The 20,789-nt window shown below is 45.0% G+C and overlaps 1 protein-coding gene across 1 annotated transcript in view; it reads right to left on the bottom strand.

Moving 5' to 3' along the window:
- The window catches only part of LOC8028829 (nose resistant to fluoxetine protein 6), a 138,525-nt gene that overhangs the window by 1,322 nt on the left and 116,414 nt on the right, over nt 1–20,789 (bottom strand). The window contains exons 10-14 of the mRNA XM_040211128.3: nt 20,584–20,666; nt 16,998–17,120; nt 7,649–7,769; nt 2,649–2,835; nt 1,826–1,968 (exon numbers count right to left, since the gene is read on the bottom strand). Of these exons, the coding sequence (XP_040067062.2) occupies nt 1,826–1,968; nt 2,649–2,835; nt 7,649–7,769; nt 16,998–17,120; nt 20,584–20,666 (657 nt within the window). The remainder of the gene's footprint in view (nt 1–1,825; nt 1,969–2,648; nt 2,836–7,648; nt 7,770–16,997; nt 17,121–20,583; nt 20,667–20,789) is intronic.

Raw genomic sequence — 20,789 nt, 5'->3', positions numbered from 1 at the left:
ACAAGGCTACCGGCTCGTATGCTCGCTCCGGTGGCGCTGGTGCTGCGTCTGAAACTCTAAGCCTGAGACGCTAAGCCTAACACTCGACTTCATTGTGTTTTGAGGCGACAGAGAGAGACGTAACAGCGAGAAGGATGTCACGTACCGCTCGAAACGAAAGAAAAAAAAATAAAAACAAACCAGTGACATCTCAAGTCATGAACGTGGATTGAAGAGCTTACACGACAACAAACGCTGTACTGTACGCGCTTCGCTTCGACCGTGCAGTGCAGCGCCATGTTGGGGTCGTGACTGCTGTGCTGCGACTCGACTCTCAAGCGAAGGTTGGGAGGCTCGGTACTCCGGAAACATTCAGTGACTCAAGCTACTTCGAGACCATGAGCGGATTCTCTTAGCTCGATCAGCCGAGCGTTCGTCACACTTTAGCTGTAGCTTAAAAACAAGTCTTACAAGGGTTTTCAAGTCGCTCCAGCTCAGACATATATAAAGCAAATGCTTGCAGAGTATGCTGGACCGCCTTCGTTCCGGTTTCGGCATTGTTGAAGGTCAGTGAAAGAAGTTCAACGCGGCACACGAGCGTGACAAAGAATCTGAGAACGTGCAACTAATTAACGCGCTACATATTGAATTGTTTTGACTAAAATTGTCTAACGTTGTACTGCTTTTAGTTCGTCTTTTGTAGCCGGGTTAATTAGGTTTTACGTTAACTATGATTTCCAAACATGAAGTTATTGTTAAAAGCATGCGTTTACGTTTTTTTTTTATATATGTTTCCTTCTTTTGAATATTACGCTTGACAGCGTCGACGGCTTTGCAAGCTGGAAACGCAAGCACTCCGCTCTGCGTTGAGAAAACCCTACTCTATAAGCCGGCAGCGACAATCTTGTTGCGTTTGTGTCCCCCGATTTTAGGGACACCTAAACGTGTGGGGCCATCTGCTCTAAAACCCTTTAATGTAATCTTACGGCTCTGTTAACATGTATGGTGTGCTCCAATAGCACGTAGATACATACTACACAAATAAAAACATAAAAAGAGGCAACATAACTGCGGAAAACTAAAGCACAGAAAAGCTTGTAGTTGCATTAATTCGGTTAAAGTTAGTTTTATCATAAACTCGCTGACAAACCATGTACTTTTTCTAATAAGGTATAGAGAAAGTAAAAGATTAACTATACTATTGTGGGGATTTGAGGTAGTTAATATACACGCTCTCTTGTTTTCATTTCTGCCTCTGCGGAGCTTTACTACGTTAAACGTTTAACTATGTTTATAAGGAAAATGCGAACATGTATTTTTTGATTACGAGATCAGACAGTTTCCTAAGGTATCTTTATCTTTTTTATTAAAATTACTTTCAAGGGTTTTAAATATTTGTGAGAAACAGGCTTTATTTCAAGGTAAGGTCTTCTGATAAACGTTATGATCAGTGTTATGCGACAGTTTTCTATGGCTCACTGAAAGAGTTAGCTTTTATAAGCTTCAAGCCTGATGACTATGCAAAACTTTGGATTCTACAAGCATATCAACAAACATTGTGTACACCATTTTGGTTACAAAAATCAGAATATGCGTGTAAAAGCGAACTTTGTTAGGGTGGTCAGTTGGGCGAGTTGGTGTCTGATTAACCATGGTTTAAGATGCGCACAAAAAGACAAGGACTAAGAAAAGAACCACGCAGACAACAGACAGGTGCGCTTGTTTGTTGTCGGCGTGTTTCGCTTCTCAGTCTGTCTTTTTGTGTGCATATTCAGTCCTGAGTAGAAACAAGTAACGACCACGAAAAGCTTAAGCCCCATGGCGGTCTCAGTTGTTCATCACTTACCATAGTGACATGTGAGAAAAAGAGCCTTTCTCTCGCTGTGCAGAGGCGAATAATGTAGTATGGGACATGGAGTAAATAAACGCCGAAAGAGAGCCGGCTGAGTGGAGCGAATGCTCCCCAAGAAAGGAAGTGCGAGATGAAGCCTGTGAAAGAACATCACGAACATAACCACTGCGTGGAGAAAATAAGTACTCAAGTTATCACGGTAAATAAAATATTACCTTCATGACCGATATTTACTTTTCACCGCCGAAACAAGTGAAAGATGCAACACTTATTTTATTTTAATATATTTCGTATTAGAAATCTTGCCAATACCAGGATGAAACTCTATGAATGTTAAGTTACGGAAATACGTACGGACATATGAAACAGTAATATTTATATACTTTTGCCTCTACAGCCTTTTTTGCGTTCAAAAGATTTTTTTTATTTTTGTGAATTGCTGGCGTGGCTTATATTTTACGTTTTGCTTGACTGAAATCCTCCGTTTCTTTTACATATTTTAAACGCGCCATTATTTTGTTCATATTTATTGAAAGTAAAAAGATTGAAGTGGGCGTCCAAACTTCCGTCTGACATGATAACCGTAGAACAGAGCAGTGGGTTGGGAGAAATTAGGCTGACTAGTAAATATCTAAAATTGGTAGTGGCTTTTGCAGTAACAAGAAAGCCATGAACTGCTATTTTTTTAAAGGAATGTTCAAATTGTTTGCGAGGTCACCACATTCCCAAACTTGCCAATAAAATGATGGTAAAAAATAGGAAGGGCAAGACATGGTTTATAGCAGTAGTAGCCTTAAGACGATGATGGCATGCTCACTTGCCCTTCCGGTGGCGCATGCGAAGGTGAGCCACGAGAGCCAGATAGCCCAAAGAAGGCGTTCGGAGAAGGCGAACGACAGCTTGGCCCATTCCGGTGGATGCGCACCCCTGTTCCACTCGTACATGCTCAGGATAGCTGTCAGTCCGCATATCGCAGTGATGAGCCACATGCCTGTTTGGAACAGCTGAAACAAAACCGGAAAGATGCCTTTTTTATTGCAGCGCTGTGCACTTGATTAGCAGTCGAACTTTCGCTTCACGTATAGTACCAAAGTTAACTTTAGTTTACGCCGATTGAAATTCAATTGCAATCTTGGGAGAGCAATAGGCGTACTTTTCATATTTAAGTGCCAACCCTCCTGTTTTGTTTATGTTTTTGCCAGCAAGAAGTTTATGTCCATGTGCATAATGATTGTACCCTGCGAATCAAGTTGTTAATCACAATGTTTCCGTGGCATCCTTCGGAGCTTGTGGCCAACATTGCACTTTTGTTTGTTTGTTATATAAATAGAAGCCCATGAACAGGAAGAAATGAGTGCGCGCCGGGTCGCGTGATATCCTCGAGCTTCCGTTCGAATGATCAGGGTGAAGATGCAAAGCTTGTGGCATCGGTCTCTACTCACTGCTCGTTCAAGCTCGAAGGCAGAACGCCGTCGTCTGCTCTTCGGCGCTCGCTTTTGTCACTGCCTCTTTGGCTGGCGCCGACATACTACCATTGCCCCCTTGGCGTAGTAATGGAGTTCTGGGCTTCTAATCATGGGGACGTGGGCTCTGTTCACGTCAGGGCGCGTTCAAAATTTTCTTTCTTCCAAATTCTATGTGCTTACATTATTGAAAAATCCGGCAAAAGCTTCCAGTGACATCCGGTGAACCTCCAGTGGCATCCGGTGAACTTCTAGTAATATCCGGTGAATTACGAAAGACATTCCGTGAAACCTAGCCAAGGTTCACCCATTTTCATCCAAAACCAGCGTAGTTTACCAGTGCTTGCTGGAATATTTGCCGGCAAACAGATTTTGCTTGAACTTTTCACCGTAACCGGGTTTTCAAATTTCGCTGGAATGTCACCGGCAGCTATTTTTGTTTACCAGACTCCCTCCCCGGTTTTGCTGGAACTGTTACCGGAAACGAGTGACTTGTTTCACTTGTTTACCGAAATGCACTGTAAGCCGACGCGAAAGGAGGGGGAAGCCGAGACGAGCCGGGGACTGGGTCTGTAAGTCAGGCGCCTATAACGCACCAAGGACAAGTCCCCACGCGCCCTCTCTCCCTCGCATTGGGTTCGTTGGGAAATGTGAGGAGGACTTTTTGCTCTCTTGAAGAAAACCAGTTTCTTTCTCCGTAAACGAGCAGCGGCCCCGAATGGATGCTCAGTGTAGGCCATGTGTGCGGCCTGTATCTTCCAGAGCAGGTGGGTGCGCGGATAAAAAGAAAATATCTTGCAGTGACCTGTTTCTTGCGCCTTACGTCCGTCCGGCTTCACAATCATCCAATGAGCGAAAAAGACGTCGGAGACGCCGTGACTGTGCCCGTGATTTCTCAACGGCGGCGGATGTTCGTTCTGCGCGTTCATGGCTTTCGCTACGCGTGCTACTGACAGTGTTTATGTGTGCGCGTGGTGCACCCGCGGCGACGGCATCTGTGAGGACACTATGACTGTGCCAATGATATATTCTCAACGGCTGCGGATGCTGGTGCACGTTCGGGGTTCTCACTAAACGTGCTACTGACAGTGTGTGTTTGTGTCCAAGTGGTGCACCTGCTTGGTTTTATTAGTTGAACTACCGTACAACTAGAAATTTACCCAGCGGCATTGTGAGTACCTTGAAAGATATGTTTTGCGACGAAGAACTCGGTTGTTCCTATTTGGTATGATTGCTTTTGTCTACAGCTCTGCAAATTGTTTCATTGGTATCAACCCTGTGAAATAAAGAAATAGAACTTTCAGGCCTATATGAACTGACTGCGTTTTATTTATTACCGAATCGTCCAGCGGTTGGTAAACATACACCGCCCACAGTTCACTGGCTTCTCTCTAAATGCCTTCCGTAGACGTCCGAAAAAAAAAACAAAGTAAGCTCCGGCAAACTGCGGCAAATGCAATGATTTCCGGTGAATTCCGGTTTTACTGGAAGTAAAAAGAGTCCCATGATACAGTAAAATGATTTTTTCTGAAAACTAAATTCCAGTAAAAAATATTTTTCAATATAGATATATGTATAGGATCTATTCTGAACAGCATTTTACAAGATTCATAGCAGTTTCCCAGGAGTTCCGTACTTAAACATAGCACAGAGTTGCAGTTAAGGGCTCACTGAAGTCCCATGTCTTCGGCACTGCCGCTAGCGAAGGTCGGCCTAGCTAGACCAGACACGGCGCCCCAGATATGGGCCTCTGTAGAACCCGCCTCTATCGCTCCCAGGCTCCGGGACTCGGGCTGCTAGTGTGCAAGTGCGTCAATCCAGGGGAGCGCACGCGGAGCATTCTGGTCTGGCTAGCCTGGCGCGAAACAGAGGAAGCCCTATTCTGCGACGTCACCGACGAAGTGCGGCGGCCGCCACCGCCTGTTGCGGTGGCTACACCGAACCGCCGAAATGTAGTTTGACGGCTCTTCGACAACGTCACGTAAACATTGCCCATCCATGCGCGCGCCCGCGTGTCGTCGGACTATATCGAGCCATTTAGATTTTTAACGTTAGCTAGCTGAAGTTTTGCTTGGTGAATGTGACTCGAGCCTTGCAGTATCAAAATGGAACTATTGTAATGAAAAATATTTTCGGAAGGGAAAAATTTATGTGTTCAGATTTTTTAAAGAAATCCGATAAAATACGAAAAGCTTTCGCCAGTAGAATGTTTGTTGATTCAGGTCTCGTCCATGAAGTTCCGATTCCGAGGTCACAACTTCAGTGGTCCCCAGGAGAGGCCATTTCAGCTTCCTTTGAAATTTCGTACTAGAAACAAAAGGTTCGCCAAGGTATGCTCAGAGCATCGGGTCATGGTAAATCTGGGTCTCCACAATATTCATTGTTTGTCTTCAGATTGGAGCGTACAAATTGTACTTAAATAAAGAAGGGGTAGTGTTTTTATAATAGTGAAATCTATGATACCTTATATTTTATTAGAGGTAGAGGTTATCTGAAATTTTCATGCTCCCGGGCGACTACGTCCAGGTTTCTTTTTTATTATTTTAAAAGATCAACAGTTATTGATGCAACGCTATTTTCTCTATTTGTCACGTGACAGTTATTATTACGAATGGCAAAAGAAACAATGAAAAATGAAGCAGCGGAAATATAATTCTATACAAGCGATTTTTGTTCTATTCAGGGTACGTTTGTTACGGAATTTTCTTTTTTTAATTTAATAAAAATAGCTGCACTGTAAAATTAGATTTCGAATGTTTTTGAAAATTCAAAATGTATCAACAACAAACTCCTAAAAAACACGCTTCAAAGTTTGTTAAAATATCCGAAAATCGAAATCCTATATTTCATTTCACCTTCAGTTCAGATGCAGGCGACGCTACAAGGTGATGTGACCAATCAGACGGCGTTAAAAGTACATCACCATGGTTTTAGGCATGTTTATGTACGTCCTCTATCACGCTGAACCAATCCCATAATGATAAGGCCTTGTGATTTGCGGTTTAAAGCTGATAGATAGGTATCATTAGCCGATTAGTGTCGGCTGCCTCTGGACATAAGTTGAAGCAAATTATAGAGCTTCCATCGTTTATCACCCGGCTTAAAAATGATAACTCACTCAGCTGTGGATGCATGCGCATTGTCCAATATACAGCGCACCAGAGCTACAGCGCATGGTCAGAAGGCGTTCCACAGCCCAGCAGACAATGATGGCAGCGCGGAGATGGCAATTTTTGCAAAAGGTTTACGGTGGCAGGTTAAACTAAAACTATATCAGCATATCACGTGATGGGCTGGAAGACCCGCTCCACTAGCGTTGTCACTGATTATGTCGATAACAAAGCGGCTCTTTCTAGTATTTATCTCAATCGTTGTGATAATATGTTTCTGCGCTCTCAATAATGTCGGCTGGTAATTAAAGGGTTATATTAGAAGTAAATTCAATCAAATTGGCACACTTCTACATTTAGATGTATCACGCGTCATAAAATATGGTTTAGTTTTTGTTTCAACTAAGAGAGAATGAGCCGAGTGATGGCGTCTCGGTTACATTAGGTTGAACCACAAGAATCGAAAGCTACGTGTCATCCCTTTACACTCTCCACTGCGCTTCATTTTAACATCGTTAGCACCTCTCTGGCATCTGTACATTATCTCATCACACCATCATTAGGTGCTGCTCCAAAGGCCTCCATGATATTACCTGGCTTACTTTGTATGGGGTATGACGGGAGAACCAAATATAAAAATTACCGTTACCAAAAACTTTGATGCGATTAAAATACATTATATTGGTGTAGTATAACAAGAAGCAAAACGTTAAAAAGGGTTTATGTCCAACATTTAACAGAAATTGGCTAAAATGTTATTAATAAATCTCTAAAAAAACGTGCTGCTTTTTGACTGTGGTATATTTCTCCTGATAATAAACACCCGTCGAAGTTATGGGCCTTAGAGACAATCGATGGGATAGAAGTAGGAAACAGTCCCAGTGGCCGTAAGATTTATGTGGTTTTATCGCCGCTTGTTAGCAGAATGATGGGTAGTGAAATCACAAAGAACTGTTTACTTGCCGTGTCTACGTTCGTTGCGCTAATCATATTTCACTCTCATCAATGTCTAACATTTAACTTCTCTGAAGGGTAAGGCTTCCTAGAATCACAGCTCAATTTCTCTGCGCACCTCTGGTAAGTGCTCTTGAATGTAGAGAGGCATCTGAGTGAGCCGCTGAGATCGGTGTTCACCAGAGCCTACCGAACGTGTTATACACTCAATGGAAAAACGTCTTCAAAGTCAACGATTGGTAGGATCTGCTAGTTCAATGAGAAACAAGGCACCCTCCAGACGCACCTACCTTGCTGATTTTTACAGAGCTGTACTTGATAAGCAGCAGTTGTGTAATGGCGCCAAGGAAGAATGCGGCTCCGTGGTAGGACGGGTGAGGGTACACCTCATTCAAGGTGCCGACGGCGAGCCTAAAAAATGCGATATAATGTATTAGGAGCGACGACCCTTTTCAATAAAACGTTAAACGAAATTGCGTTTTTATCTTAAAAAGCAAATTTTTATCTCACGCTCCGAAAGATCACAAAGGACTACTTTAAAAAAAAAGAGTGTAACTTCAAGGTTTACGCTAGAGTTCAGTTACACTGAACTTTCACAGCAATGAGCTTCTCTCAGATGGAGACGAATTCGACAAATACAGAAATTAAACACCGATGAATTCATTGCCCAACACTTTACGCGGGAGCCACTAAAATAGGAGCTAAATCAAGTACGACGTTTTAAGCGAAAAGTAACGAAAATAAAATGACTATTGTTGTACGAGAATGAGGATAAACATAAGCGTGTAGTTCGCATAAACTGCGCCATTTTGGTAAGAAGTTTAGTTTCCATAGGTTGTAAATTCAAGTTGCTTATGATACAATCCGCAAATGCTTCCCACTAATACGGTGTCTACTATGTCACACGTACATGATCTACCTTCCTCCTATCATATGTATGTTTGTTGCAAGCTTATGTGTCATGACCTTCTCATGTCATGACCTTACAAAGTATGGTATTTGGAATTTTGTTTTATATTTTAAATATCTTACTACTAATTTTGAATTGAAGTGAATATCGATAAATTCTTCTAGCAATAGTCGTTTTCCACGATCAGAAAGCAGTCATTTGTCTTGCCATTTAAAACCTAGTACCTGCGCGCAACTTTTCATTTTGCTACTTAAACGAGCGTGCAGGGGAGCTGGTTAAATACTGACATGGTAACACCCGAGCGGGAGAAACCAGAACAGACAATGCAAAGCTCCAATTGGCTTTGTGTTCTCCGTCCCGTTTATCCCCTCTCCTGGGTAACCACTTCGCATTTTGCGTTTTGGCGCTCGACTGGCGCCCCGTTGGCTGTCATAAGAAAGCCACAGCGAGTTCGAGTGCCTTAAGGCGTTTGATAAGCACTAATTATCGAGACATATTGTCACGAATGACAAGTGATGAGGCTACAGTAACTGAAAAAACTAAACGCTTAATGGGGCGAACTTGTGCCCAAAAATAAAAAGGGAAAATAAGGAAACAGCAGAGCGTCGTGGGCGTCGATGTCGGCGAAACCGCAGGATCGAGCGCTGGGCTTGACTGGCTCCGGCATGCCACGCCGAGCCCCTTTTGCACACGCGTGGGCTTCTGGAACATTCGGCCTAGAACGTGCGGCTCGTAGAACATTCGTAACTGGATCGGACGAGAAGGTTCTCGAACTTACGACAACGCCATGCAGAAAGAATAAATGAAAGAACATACCGCTCCCTGCAATCGAACCCGGATCCTTCGCGCGAAAGTCAAGCACGCTGACCACTCGGCCACACACGCGCTCGCTCGGCAACGCGCTTGGCATTACTCCCCCGTTATAAAAGCGTATCGCGTTGATGCGACATGCCGAGAAACAAAACACAAAAACAGACAAAAATAATGGCAAACTACGTAAACTTGTGAAATAGAGTCCTATCGACCGTAGTGCAAAACACGATTCACATTCCTATCGATCGTAGTATGGCTTGAGGCGCACGACGTGAACGACTTCCGGTTGTGGAGTGCGGCGTGATGAGGTCCGTATTCCTGGAATCGAACCTGGATCCTTCGCGCGACATTAAAACACGCTCACCACTCGGACACGCACGCGCTTTTCTTTTTTTTTTCTTTATTGGGCCACGCACGCGCTCGATCGGCAACGCGCGTGGCAATATTCATCATAAAGTCCACTGAGCGCAAGACGAAAAATAGAAGTTACACCTGCTTTGCGGCTGAGGTGCAGCGTCAGACTTGGTTAGGTTACCAATTTTTGGGATGCACTCACAGTTATCCAACACGGCTCACGCACTGGGCTTGTTTGCTTCAGGAACACGCAGAGAAAAACAACAAGTGCCGTGACATTGCACTTCTGGTGCTCCCTAATGGCCCTGTTGCGTTATTTTTTTATGTTTTTACCTTCGTCCGGGGGTTCGAGCATGCTTACGGCACGGCGCGTGCCGTTTCTCGGGGTCGATGGGCCCCAAGTGGAGGCGCGAACGTGAACGTTGTAACCTTACACCCCTTTATATAGAGCTCCGCATATCTTCTCCGTGTACGGAGGTGCTTTTTATTATTTTAGCTGCTCTTGACAGCTTCGTTCGGAATGTGTACTGACTTATGTACGCGCTTTATGCCGTTGATGGCACATCCCATCCCGTGTTGCCGACTTTTCGGGGTTGTACCGGGAATCGGCTATTGTGAACACGAGAGGTATATTAAGGACTTGCACGTGCTTTTGTAGGGGTCGATGACTGGAATGTTTACAGAGTCGGTGGCGGAGGGCCGTTTTGTTTTGGATAGCGCCAACTGAACTCATTTATTATTTTGCTTGTCGGGATTTGTGTAGCCGTATCACGGAGATGAGAATGTGTGTCGGAGGGAGAGAGTGAAAGAGAGAGAGAGAGACGAGGGTAGCTATGCTGGGAGCAGGAGAGTTGAGAAGGAAGAGTCAACTAAGAGATTTCAGAGGAGACGCATCGAGAGCGATGCAGGAGGAGTTTAGATAAAAGTCCCATCGAGAGCGATGCGGAAAAATTGAGTAGATAAAGTGCAGAGGTGTCACTTAGAGAGTTAAACGGCAGAGGCCATCGAGTTTTGAGAACTACCGAACTTTAACTACGTTGTAATTTTTGTGTATAATACCTGCATTTTAAACCAAGTTATTCAACCCTAAAAGCCTACGTTCCCGACATCACTCAAACCCAAGAGAAGAGACGCTTGACTGGCAATCGGCGACAACGACGTCAGCACAGACCCGAAGACAACGAGAGACTTCACGTCACGAGACGAGACGAGACGAATATAAACTTTACATGGTGGCAGCGGTGGGATACGTGAAGTTCCTGCACGAGGAGAGCGGCTTCGGAACAGTGCGGCGTGACCAACTGACAACGCGGGACCTGAGCATCGAAGTCCGGCCAGACGAGTGAGAGCCTTCGTGAACAAACAAAAGTCCAAAAGGTGTGAACGAACTACACCGGTGGACCTCATCAACGCAAGGCATTTTGGGTGAGCGACAACCATGGACGAAATTTCGCATGCCGCGTTGTCCGCTCCCAGCAAAGCGCAGCTGAGAGAAAAGTGTGCCGAGCACAATATTGTTCATGTAGCATTGCTTCGAAAAGATAAACTTATTCAGCGCATTTTGGAGAGTCAGATGAGTCAAGATTCAAACGTCGCGAGAGATGATGTGCGAGATGTGTCGCGGGAGGCTATTGACGTGCATGCGGGAGTTGACAGTAGTGAGGGGCGCTCCAACGATGGTGATCTCCAGCTAAGGATCCGATGCCATGAACTAGAGCTGGAGATCCTTAAGATGAGGTCGGACCAGAGACATTACGAGAGCGGAGCCGAGGGGCACCTGGGGCTTGGCGGAAGACAAAGCGGGCGCGGTGATGTGCGTCACTATGTCAAACTACTACCTCCGTTCCGAGACGACGCCGACATAGAGACGTACCTCACAGCCTTCGAGAAACTCTGCCGTGTCCACAAGGTGCCCACCGAGCTGCAAGCTAGCCTCTTGGCGTCTGTTTTGACGGGGATCGCTCTCGAGGCATACTCCGAGTTGTCCGTGGTAGAGGCGGAAAACTACGCGTCCGTGAAAACCGCGCTTTTCTCCCGCTACCACCTAAACGCCGACACCTACCGAGACAAGTTCAGAAACACCAAGCGAACAGGCACAGACCTATGCACGGAGTGGACAGCGAAGATCTGTCGATTCTTCGATCGTTGGATGAAGGTGGAACACGTTGATAACATGACTAGAATGAAGAGCTTGCTCGTCATGGAGCAAATGGAGCGAGCTCTGCCGCGGGAGGTGGTGACCTGGGTCCGAGACCGGCGACCTGAAACTCACGAGGAGTTTGCGAAGCTCGTCGACCGCTAAGAGGAGAACCGGAAGTCGGGGGGCAATCCGAATGTTTTGCCTAGAACGAGTCGGACCTCTTCGGACAAGCGGGCCGAGACTACCTCGCGGTCGTCAGCTGTCAGCTGTTTCAATTGCGGCAAAGTCGGCCACTTGACGACGGATTGTAGATCCGCAGCGACGTGTTTCAACTGTGAACGACAGGGACACGTGAAAAAGACTGTAAGGCTGCTCCATTGCCTAGAGATGCGACGGGCAACGCACGACCGTCGGGAGGGAATCACCCAAACAAGGCAAACCTGCCGTCTCGGACGATGCAAAGCATCTGACCGGCAATGGCACCGTCGGAACAGATACGTTCACGCAGTTTTGTTGGCCAGTTGTGGTGAAAAAAACGGTAGTGATGGGCTTTCGCGACACGGGGAGCACGATTACACTCGTTGATGAGCACCTCGTAGGCGCCGGGCAGAGGCTGGAGTCGCGAACGAGCATCCACAGCTCGAGGGTACGGCGGAGTGTCCACTTGCAAAGGTGCATATGTCTGGCCAAGCCTTGGGAAGGGGACCCGACAAGGCGCCCGAAGAGTGTGTAGTGGCACTGTGCAAGGGTGGATTGCCCAACGGAGCATGCGTTTTGATGGGAAACGACCTCTTCACAAAGGGAAGGGGTTTTATCGACCCAATCATGACTGCCAGCGGATCGAAGCAGAAGAGCACATCAGATCACGGTCAAGCGGTGGCAAACGACCATGGCACCTCAACGTCAGAGCACTCAGTGCTTAAATGTATTGAAAACGGAAAGCCGGAGAAAACATTGGTGACAACCCCCGTGCAAGAAAGGAAGCAAGAACAAGCAGCGCGTGTCGAAAAATGAAGAACGAGAGACAGGAGGAACGCTTACCGCGCTGGAGGAATGCGTCAGCGACAGCGACGACGTGATTGAAGGAAACGGAGGTGGTCAGGTTCGGGACGGCGGTCAGAACGATTTGATCACTATTCTGGAGTTGAGCAAATCGTTTTGGACAGAGCAAGTCAATGACGCTGAACTGAGAGAGTGGTGGGAGCGAGCAAAGAAGGCGAGTGGCGGATTCTTTGTATCGCATGGGCTCCTCTACAAGCGGTTTGTGAAAAACCAAGACACCAAAGTTGAACGAGAGGTTGAGATGCTGGCACTTCTGGGAGCCGGCCGGCCAATCGCCTCGAAACTTGCCCTCGATGCGACGACAGCGGGACACCTTGGAGTGAAGAAAACAATGGCGAGGCTGGAGGAGCGTTTCGCGTGGCCAAATTCGGCGCGTGACGAGCGTGAATACGTGCGGTCATGCGATGTTTGTCAGCGCCACGCGAATGTTCTGACATCTGATCGAGCCGAACTTCACTCCGTGCCCGTTCTGGGCGTACCTTTCGAAAAAATCTCGATGGACCTTATAGGCCCCATCGAACCAAAATCGAACAAAGGCAATAAGGTTGTCCTTGTTTTAATGGGCAATGCGACAAGATTCCCAGAGGCTATCCCTTTGAAAAACGCAGATGCGGCCATCGTTGCACGAGCGCTTTTCGAGTTCTTCACTCGGGTTGGCATCCCGAAAATCGTACGGAGCGACCAAGGCACCAACTTCATGTCAGCATTGCTCCGTGAACTGTGAGAAAGGTTGCGGGTAAAAACTCAGTTTAGAAGCGTCTACCACCCGCAAGGAAATGGACAAGTGGAAAGATTTAACGGGACCATAAAGGGCATCCTGGCGAAGTACATCCAGAAGCAACCCACTGGCTGGGATGATCTTCTTCCGTTTTTAATATTTGCGTAGCGGGAGACGCCCAATGAGACCACTGGCTTCAGTCCATATGAGTTATTGTACGGACGGCATCTAAGGGGACCGCTAGACGTACTGAGAGAAAGCTAAGAGGGAGCAGAAGTGACGGGGCGCAGTCGACATCGATCGTAGAGTACCTGACGAAGTTCCGTCAAAGAATGGACGACGCTTTCGCGCTGGTGAAAGCAACCTCATCAAAGGTCCAGCAGAAGCCGAAGAAGTGGTATGACGAGAAGTCAAGAAACTGAGAGTTTCAACGCGGGGACAAGGTGCTGGTCCTACTTCTTTCGTCAGAGAAGAAGCTCTACGCGGAATGGAGGGGGCCGTTTGTAGTTCTCGGGAAGCTGTCCCCATTGGATCACTTAATCGATGTCGGAGGCAAGCGCAAGAAGGAAAAGAGGTACCACGTGAATGTGCTAAAGAAGTATGTTGAACGTACCGATAACGTTACCCGAGATATGTCCTTTGTAATGGAAGTACCCGACGAAATCGGTGACGAAATGGCGTGTTTCGATGTACGGACCCTAAAGAGCGGGTCAAGCGGAGGGCTGAGCGTGGACGCGGAACTTCAGGCTCACGAGGTTCAAGAACTGGACGAGTTGATCCGCTCCTACGGTGATGTCTTCGACGATAGGACAGGTAGAACCACGAGAATACTGCACGAGATCCCAACGAGCGCCAACCCGATTGCGTCGAAAGCTTACAGAGTTCCGGACAGTATCAAGGCGGTGCTACAGGAACATCTGAAGGAAATGCTGGAAATGGGGATTATACGGACATCGACAAGTCCATGTGCATCCCTTTGGTGTCCATGAAGAAGAAATACCGCAGCCTGAGGTTCTGTGTCGACTTCAGGAAGCTGAACGCGACAACACCGGGTGATGCCTACCCCATGCCTTCACTCCCTGAGATGATTGAGACTGTGGGCAGAGCCAGGGTAATCAGCACCCTGGACATGTCCCAAGGTTACTGGCAAATCGGTCTATCAGAGGAGGCGATTCCCAAGACAGCCTTCCGAACGGACACCGACTTGTACGAATTTACGGTCATGCCGTTCGGACTGAAGGGAGCACCGGCGACATTCCAAAGGCTGGTGGATGACCTCCTGAAGAGAGCACCGCGACTTCCCTCGGGCCTACTTAGATGACATAGCAGTGTTCAGCAACACGTGGGAGGAGCACCTGCTTCATTTGCGCACCACCCTGGAGAAGTTGCGTCAAGAAGGCCTAACTCTAAAAATAAACACGTACCAGTTTGGGAAGCGCGAAGTGCACTACCTGGGGCACATGATTGGGAACGGGCAAGCACAACCTGACCCTGAAAAGATCGAGACCAACCAGGCGATCGAGAGGCCCTCCACAAAGACGGAGGTCCGTTCCTTCTTGGGACTAGTTAACTTCTACCAGAATTTCATTGAAAACTTCGCGGAGCTGGCAGCGCCGCTTACAGACCTCACACGCAAGGCTGAACCTAAGCATGTAGTGTGGACGCCGTCATGCGAGAGCGTATTCCGCGCACTGAAGCAGAAAATATGCAGCAGTCCAGTGCTGCGGAGCCCAGACCCGAGTCGACCCTATATACTCCTAGTAGACGCTAGCAACAGGGCGATCGGGGCCATCCTAGCTCAAACTATCGAGGGCGTCGAGCACCCCGTTGCGTACGCCAGCCGTAAGCTACTTCTTCGTGAGACGAAGTACGCAACAATTGAGAAGGACTGTCTGGAAATTGTGTAGGCCATGAAACATTTCCATGTGTATGTTTATGAACAAAATGTCACAATCCAGTCGGACCACAACGCGTCCGATGGCTAAACAATAGCAGGCAGAACAATGACCGTCTACAAATGTGGAGCCTGTTGTTGCAGGCCTACCAGATTAAGATAGACTACAAACAGGGTCGCTTGCATTCGAATGAGGACGCCTTGTCATGTATTGAAGGGCACTAGGATCAGAATGTAGTGCTCCGCCAAGGCTTGCTATCTGCTTCCCCACTGAACATGCAGTCGCAGAGTTTTTTTTATTTTTATTTTTATGAAGCTGAACGGTTGAGGATGTGAAAAAAAAATGTGTTTATTGTATTCGGAGTATTTTATTTGTGCGTGTCTGTTTTTGATACTTAGTTTTATAGAGCTGTATTACAGGAGAAGCTGCACTGTGTAATGAAAACAATGGGCGTTTTGTGAGCAGTGGCTCGCAAATCTTGTTTTTATAAGTTTTAATTCTGGTTAGAGGGGGCGTGTTGTGTTATTTTGTATGTTTTTACCTTCGTCCGGGAGTTCGAGCATGCTTACGGCACGGCGTGTGCCCTTTCCCGGGGTCGATGGGCCCAAAGTGGAGGCGCGAACGTGAACGTTGTAACCTTACACCCGTTTATATAGAGCTCCGCATATCTTCTCCATGTACGGAGGTGTTTTTTATTATTTTAGCTGCTCTTGACAGCTTCGTTCGGAATGTGTACTGATTTTTGTACGTGCTTTATGCCGTTGATGGCACGTCCAATCCCGTGTTGCCGACCTTTCGTGGTTTTACAGGGAATCGGCTATTGTGGACACGAAAGGTATATTAAGGACTTGTGCGTGCTTTTGTAGGGGTCAATGATTGGAATGTTTACAGAGTCGGTGGCGGAGGGCCGTTTTGTTTTGGATAGCGCCAACTGAACTCATTTATTATTTTGCTTGTCGGGATTTGTGTAGCCGTACCACGGAGACGAGAATGTGTGTCAGAGGGAGAGAGTGAAAGAGAGAGAGAGATGAGTGTAGCTATGTTGGGAGCAGGAGAGTTGAGAAGGAAGAGTCAACTAAGAGATTTCAGAGGAGACGCATCGAGAGCGATGCAGGAGGAGTTGAGATGAAAGCCCCATCGAGAGCGATGCGGAAAAATCGAGTAAAGTGCAGAGGTGTCACTTAGACAGTTAAAAGGCAGAGGCCATCGAGTTTTGAGAACTACCGAACTTTAACTATGTTGTAATTTTTGTGTATAATACCTGCATAATAAACCAAGTTATTCAACCCTAAAAGCCTACTTTCCCGACATCACTCAAACCCAAGAGAAGATACCATTGACTGGCAATCGGCGACAACGACGTCAGCACAGACCCGAAGACAACGAGAGACTTCACGTCACGAGACGAGATAAGACGAATATAAACTTTACAGGCCTCTATTATCTTAAGGCGTCGGCTGCGCTTTGGCTTATGTGAAAGCGGAAGCATAATATTTGTTAATCACATAACTGTAGTCCAAAAGAGCTTAACGCTATTGCCCGGAACGGCGTAAAGCACGGCAGCCTCACACCGGAACGGATCTGCCGCCTATGTTGAGGCACATTCTTCCGCGTTACTTTGGTTAGAGAATTCGTGTAGGCCTCCTTACTGCTTGCCAACTGTGCGCCTTGGCATCCTCAAGCCACTATAGGGAATAATCCTTTTGTTAGAACAATACTTATATCTACGAAGAAATATAATGCTTACGTGAAATTATCTGCCATAGGAAGGGGGAATGGGGTGTACACTGTGTTATGTACCTCCCACATGGATATGGTGCAGGCGATCAATGACAGCACACTGAACGTGGTGACGGCACTCCACAGTCTCCTAGAAAGGTAAAGTTTGTTTAATAACATATATAAAACGCTTACGTTTCTAAGACTACACACAACTAAAGACCATAGTAATTCAAGCCTTGATAACGGGACTTGAGCCATACTAGCTACCTTGTAATGAAGAAAAAGTTTAAATGTAGTACCTATTAATATTCTCTCGTGGATATAAAATACCTAAGTGATACATTTTGTCTCGAACTGGTTTCGAGCAAGATCCACTCATCAAGCGCCTTCCAGTGAGTGTCTTTAACCAAAAATAGTGTGGCAAATAATTATGTAAAATGACAAAGTCGATAAAGTATTAATTTATAAAACGCAGTTTTTGTTATTTGGTCACACATTAAACAGTTTTATTTGAGCTCTATGGTATTTTATATTGATTGATTACTTGTCTCGTTGTTCAGTGTAGCTCCCTTATATCCGTTCATAAATGTGCACAGCGGAAAGGTAGGTCACAGACATCATGCAAAACCCTTTTGAAACTATTTGATTGACTAATTCTGTGCAATAACTAAAATATTGAAGTGCATAGGAAGCACACTGGGCTCCGTCTAAAACGTTATAATTAAATATCTAGCACTACATCGCCCTTGGAAGCACAAAATGGTTGAATTACTAAACGCGTCAATTCGCCAAAGGTTAAGAATGGATTAAAATTGCAATTTGAAATGCAATTATTGTTCCTTCGAGATGACGCCGCCGACCGTGATGGACTTCAGTGTATGAATACAAAGTTATCATTTGAATAGTGTTTACCTGAAATCTACTCCTTATTATTTTTCTTTGAATCAATCTTATTTGGCACATTTTTTTAAAAATATTTGCTACCGGTGGTATACAATAGGCTCTAGCACTTTTCAGAATGTAATGTTTTCTTGCGATAGTGAATAATGACGTTATATTGTCCAGTATTTCCCATACCGAAACTGAGGGGAAAAATGGGGGTGTGTCTAAGCATTACGCAATATCATTTCTGTCTTCCATGAAAGATTGCCTACCTGTCCCTACCCTTCTGTGCCCATTTATTTTGTTTGCATATTTAAAAATACTATAATTCTGTCCTCCGAATGTAATCTGACGATCCTAATACAATATGTGTCAGTGCAGAAAACACGAAAAAACAAGTATTAAAATTACATATAACATTAGTATATTAACAAGAGATTCGTACAAATAAAAAGGTTACAATTAGCGAATGTGGCTTACCGAAACAAGAAGCTACTTACTTTAATACCAAAATATGAACCATCATTAACAATCATCATTGCCAAGATCTACTGGTTAACAAAATCATCGCACCATAAAGAGCTAAGACATGCGCATTCCCGAAACGACACGGAGCAGCAACAACCCGTCCTTCATAACGCGACAAAAATATATTGTGAGAGTGTTTTGGGGACAAAGAATAATCAGACGGAGACGACGGTTTGCCCAGCCAAGAATGAATATATTCTGAAACGCGCACAATCCCGCCTCAGCACGCGCTGTCCCTCGAGCACTTCGGCGCCCAAGCTGGCAGCGCTGGTCGCGCTACCTGGTCGGCACAAATGGTCCCTCTTTGGAGAAGGCCATTCTGACCGAAAGGTAGAGCCAGCATGCTAAGGTTCGGGGTGGCGAGGTTTCACTTAGCGAAAACTAAAACGTTTAAAATATACCAGATTAGAATTTGAGTGTATTTGAAGTACAGTTGATAAATATAAGTACACAAAAACTAGACCGAAAATGTACACTTCCTTTTTTTTTACTTAGTACTAAAATACACTTCTGAAAATCTTTTTAAAATACCTTTACTCAAACTACATTTGAAGTTCCTTTCATGCGTTTTGAAATATGTAAATTCGAAATTAGTAGACACCAAAAACCTTTCACATAGATTACTTAAAATATTTTTTTTTATTTTATGCAAAATATACTCCAACCCTAATAAAAATGCAGCTATCAAAATACGTGCAGAATGCTCTTAAAAGTCCTGGAAATCGTAAATGCTGTTGTGTTACCCAAGTATGCTTTGACTACAATACTTTGGTAGTTTGACTTAAACTACCGAAGTATTGAAAAGCTCGCCTATCCGAAGTTCACTTCAAGCAGATGTGGAGTACACTGAAGTGCCTAAATACAACATTTGATTAGTTTGTCAATTGAGCTGTGCAGCATCGCACTGATAAATTATCCCAGTATATGTTATTGTTTCCTTTTTATATCAAGAACACACCTGATGAGTTTCTTGCACACCAATCACAAACAGGGCTCGGAGACTACAATCACAACACTTGCTGATGCTGGAAAGCTTCAGCAGTGCTATGAGCAGATATGTTTGGCGTGGTTGTGTTTGCGTATTGTTAGTTCACTGAATGTATATACTCACCACTGTACGTGATCTGAGTAACTTTAATATAGTGACGTTAATGGCCATATTAATAGTCAACTAGTAAAGAAGAGCAAAATAACTATTTTAAAGTGAAGAAACTGCCTTGACTCGCTTCGTCCTGAGTTGTGCTATGCAGAGAAGCAATAACATTTCTCCTACTAGCCGTTTCTGTGGGTATTGTTTTAGCCACTGCGCCGAATTATTATTAGTTGCACCAATGCTTTTAGTAAGAGATCTCGTCCACGAACTTGAAAAGACTGTTTCCTTTTTGACAGACTCCCGAGGAGAAGATCCAATACTTAAAACCTCAATAAGTGCAGAGGTGGTCACCGGCCAAATGATTACCTTGAATATGCAGGCTATATAAGGCTCTCGAGCAGACAATGGGACTGTGATTCAGGTGTTCATTGCGTCATGGTGTTTGTGTTTGTGTTTGTTTCTAATGTGGAATTGTGAAATGTATGTGGTAGTACCCTCAAATACCACAAGAACACCATTTACTAACAAAATAAAAAAAAATTGTGTAGCCGGATTTTAACACACAAATGGCATCTTGAGGTGGAAGGAATTAGATTTTTGGTATATCTAAAATCTCTTTTGATTAACGTTTATAATATATGTTGAACACCTTACGCGCGTATTTCAAATGTGCACAAATAATACAGAACAAATACAAAATAATGTGCATATCCATTATATTTCAACTATCTTTCAAGTGCAGCCATAATGTACATGAATGGACCCAGACAAACAGCACATTTATCTATGTACAACGAACTAGCCCAAACCAAAGTCCTAGCTTTTTATATGGGGCCTCCACGATCAATAAATTCACAAAGGATTATTTTGATATGCTCACATTTTTATATATAGAGTATTAAAGTGCTGTTCTGATATTTTCGATAAAGATGATCAATTAAAATGCAATGCCTGTGCAAAGGCTTTGGTGGCATATCCAGTGACATTATCGGGGTCATCGAAACTATCTCTTAACACACTAATATCCTCAATCACTGAAAAACACCTGTATATACAGTGTGGGGAAACAGCGTAGGGCACATGAATAGCCATTGTAGTATCTACTTACTTCTTGAGAAGCTGAATGATGAACACCGTCACCACGAAGAGCTGAAAATCGGTGGACATGTACCAAAGGTGGCCGTACATCCCCTGTAATAAAAACACAATAAGTACACAAGAACTGCATTAAGTGTGAATGCATACATCCCAGTATATGGTGCTCATGTGTCTTACGCATTGAAAACCACGCATGTCACGTGTCTTATTTCAATG

The sequence above is a fragment of the Ixodes scapularis genome, unplaced genomic scaffold (assembly GCF_016920785.2).
Source record: "Ixodes scapularis isolate PalLabHiFi unplaced genomic scaffold, ASM1692078v2 PGA_scaffold3__209_contigs__length_174095766, whole genome shotgun sequence".
In the NCBI taxonomy this organism is placed as follows: Eukaryota; Metazoa; Arthropoda; class Arachnida; order Ixodida; family Ixodidae; genus Ixodes; species Ixodes scapularis.
This window is presented reverse-complemented; position numbering and strand designations above follow the sequence as displayed.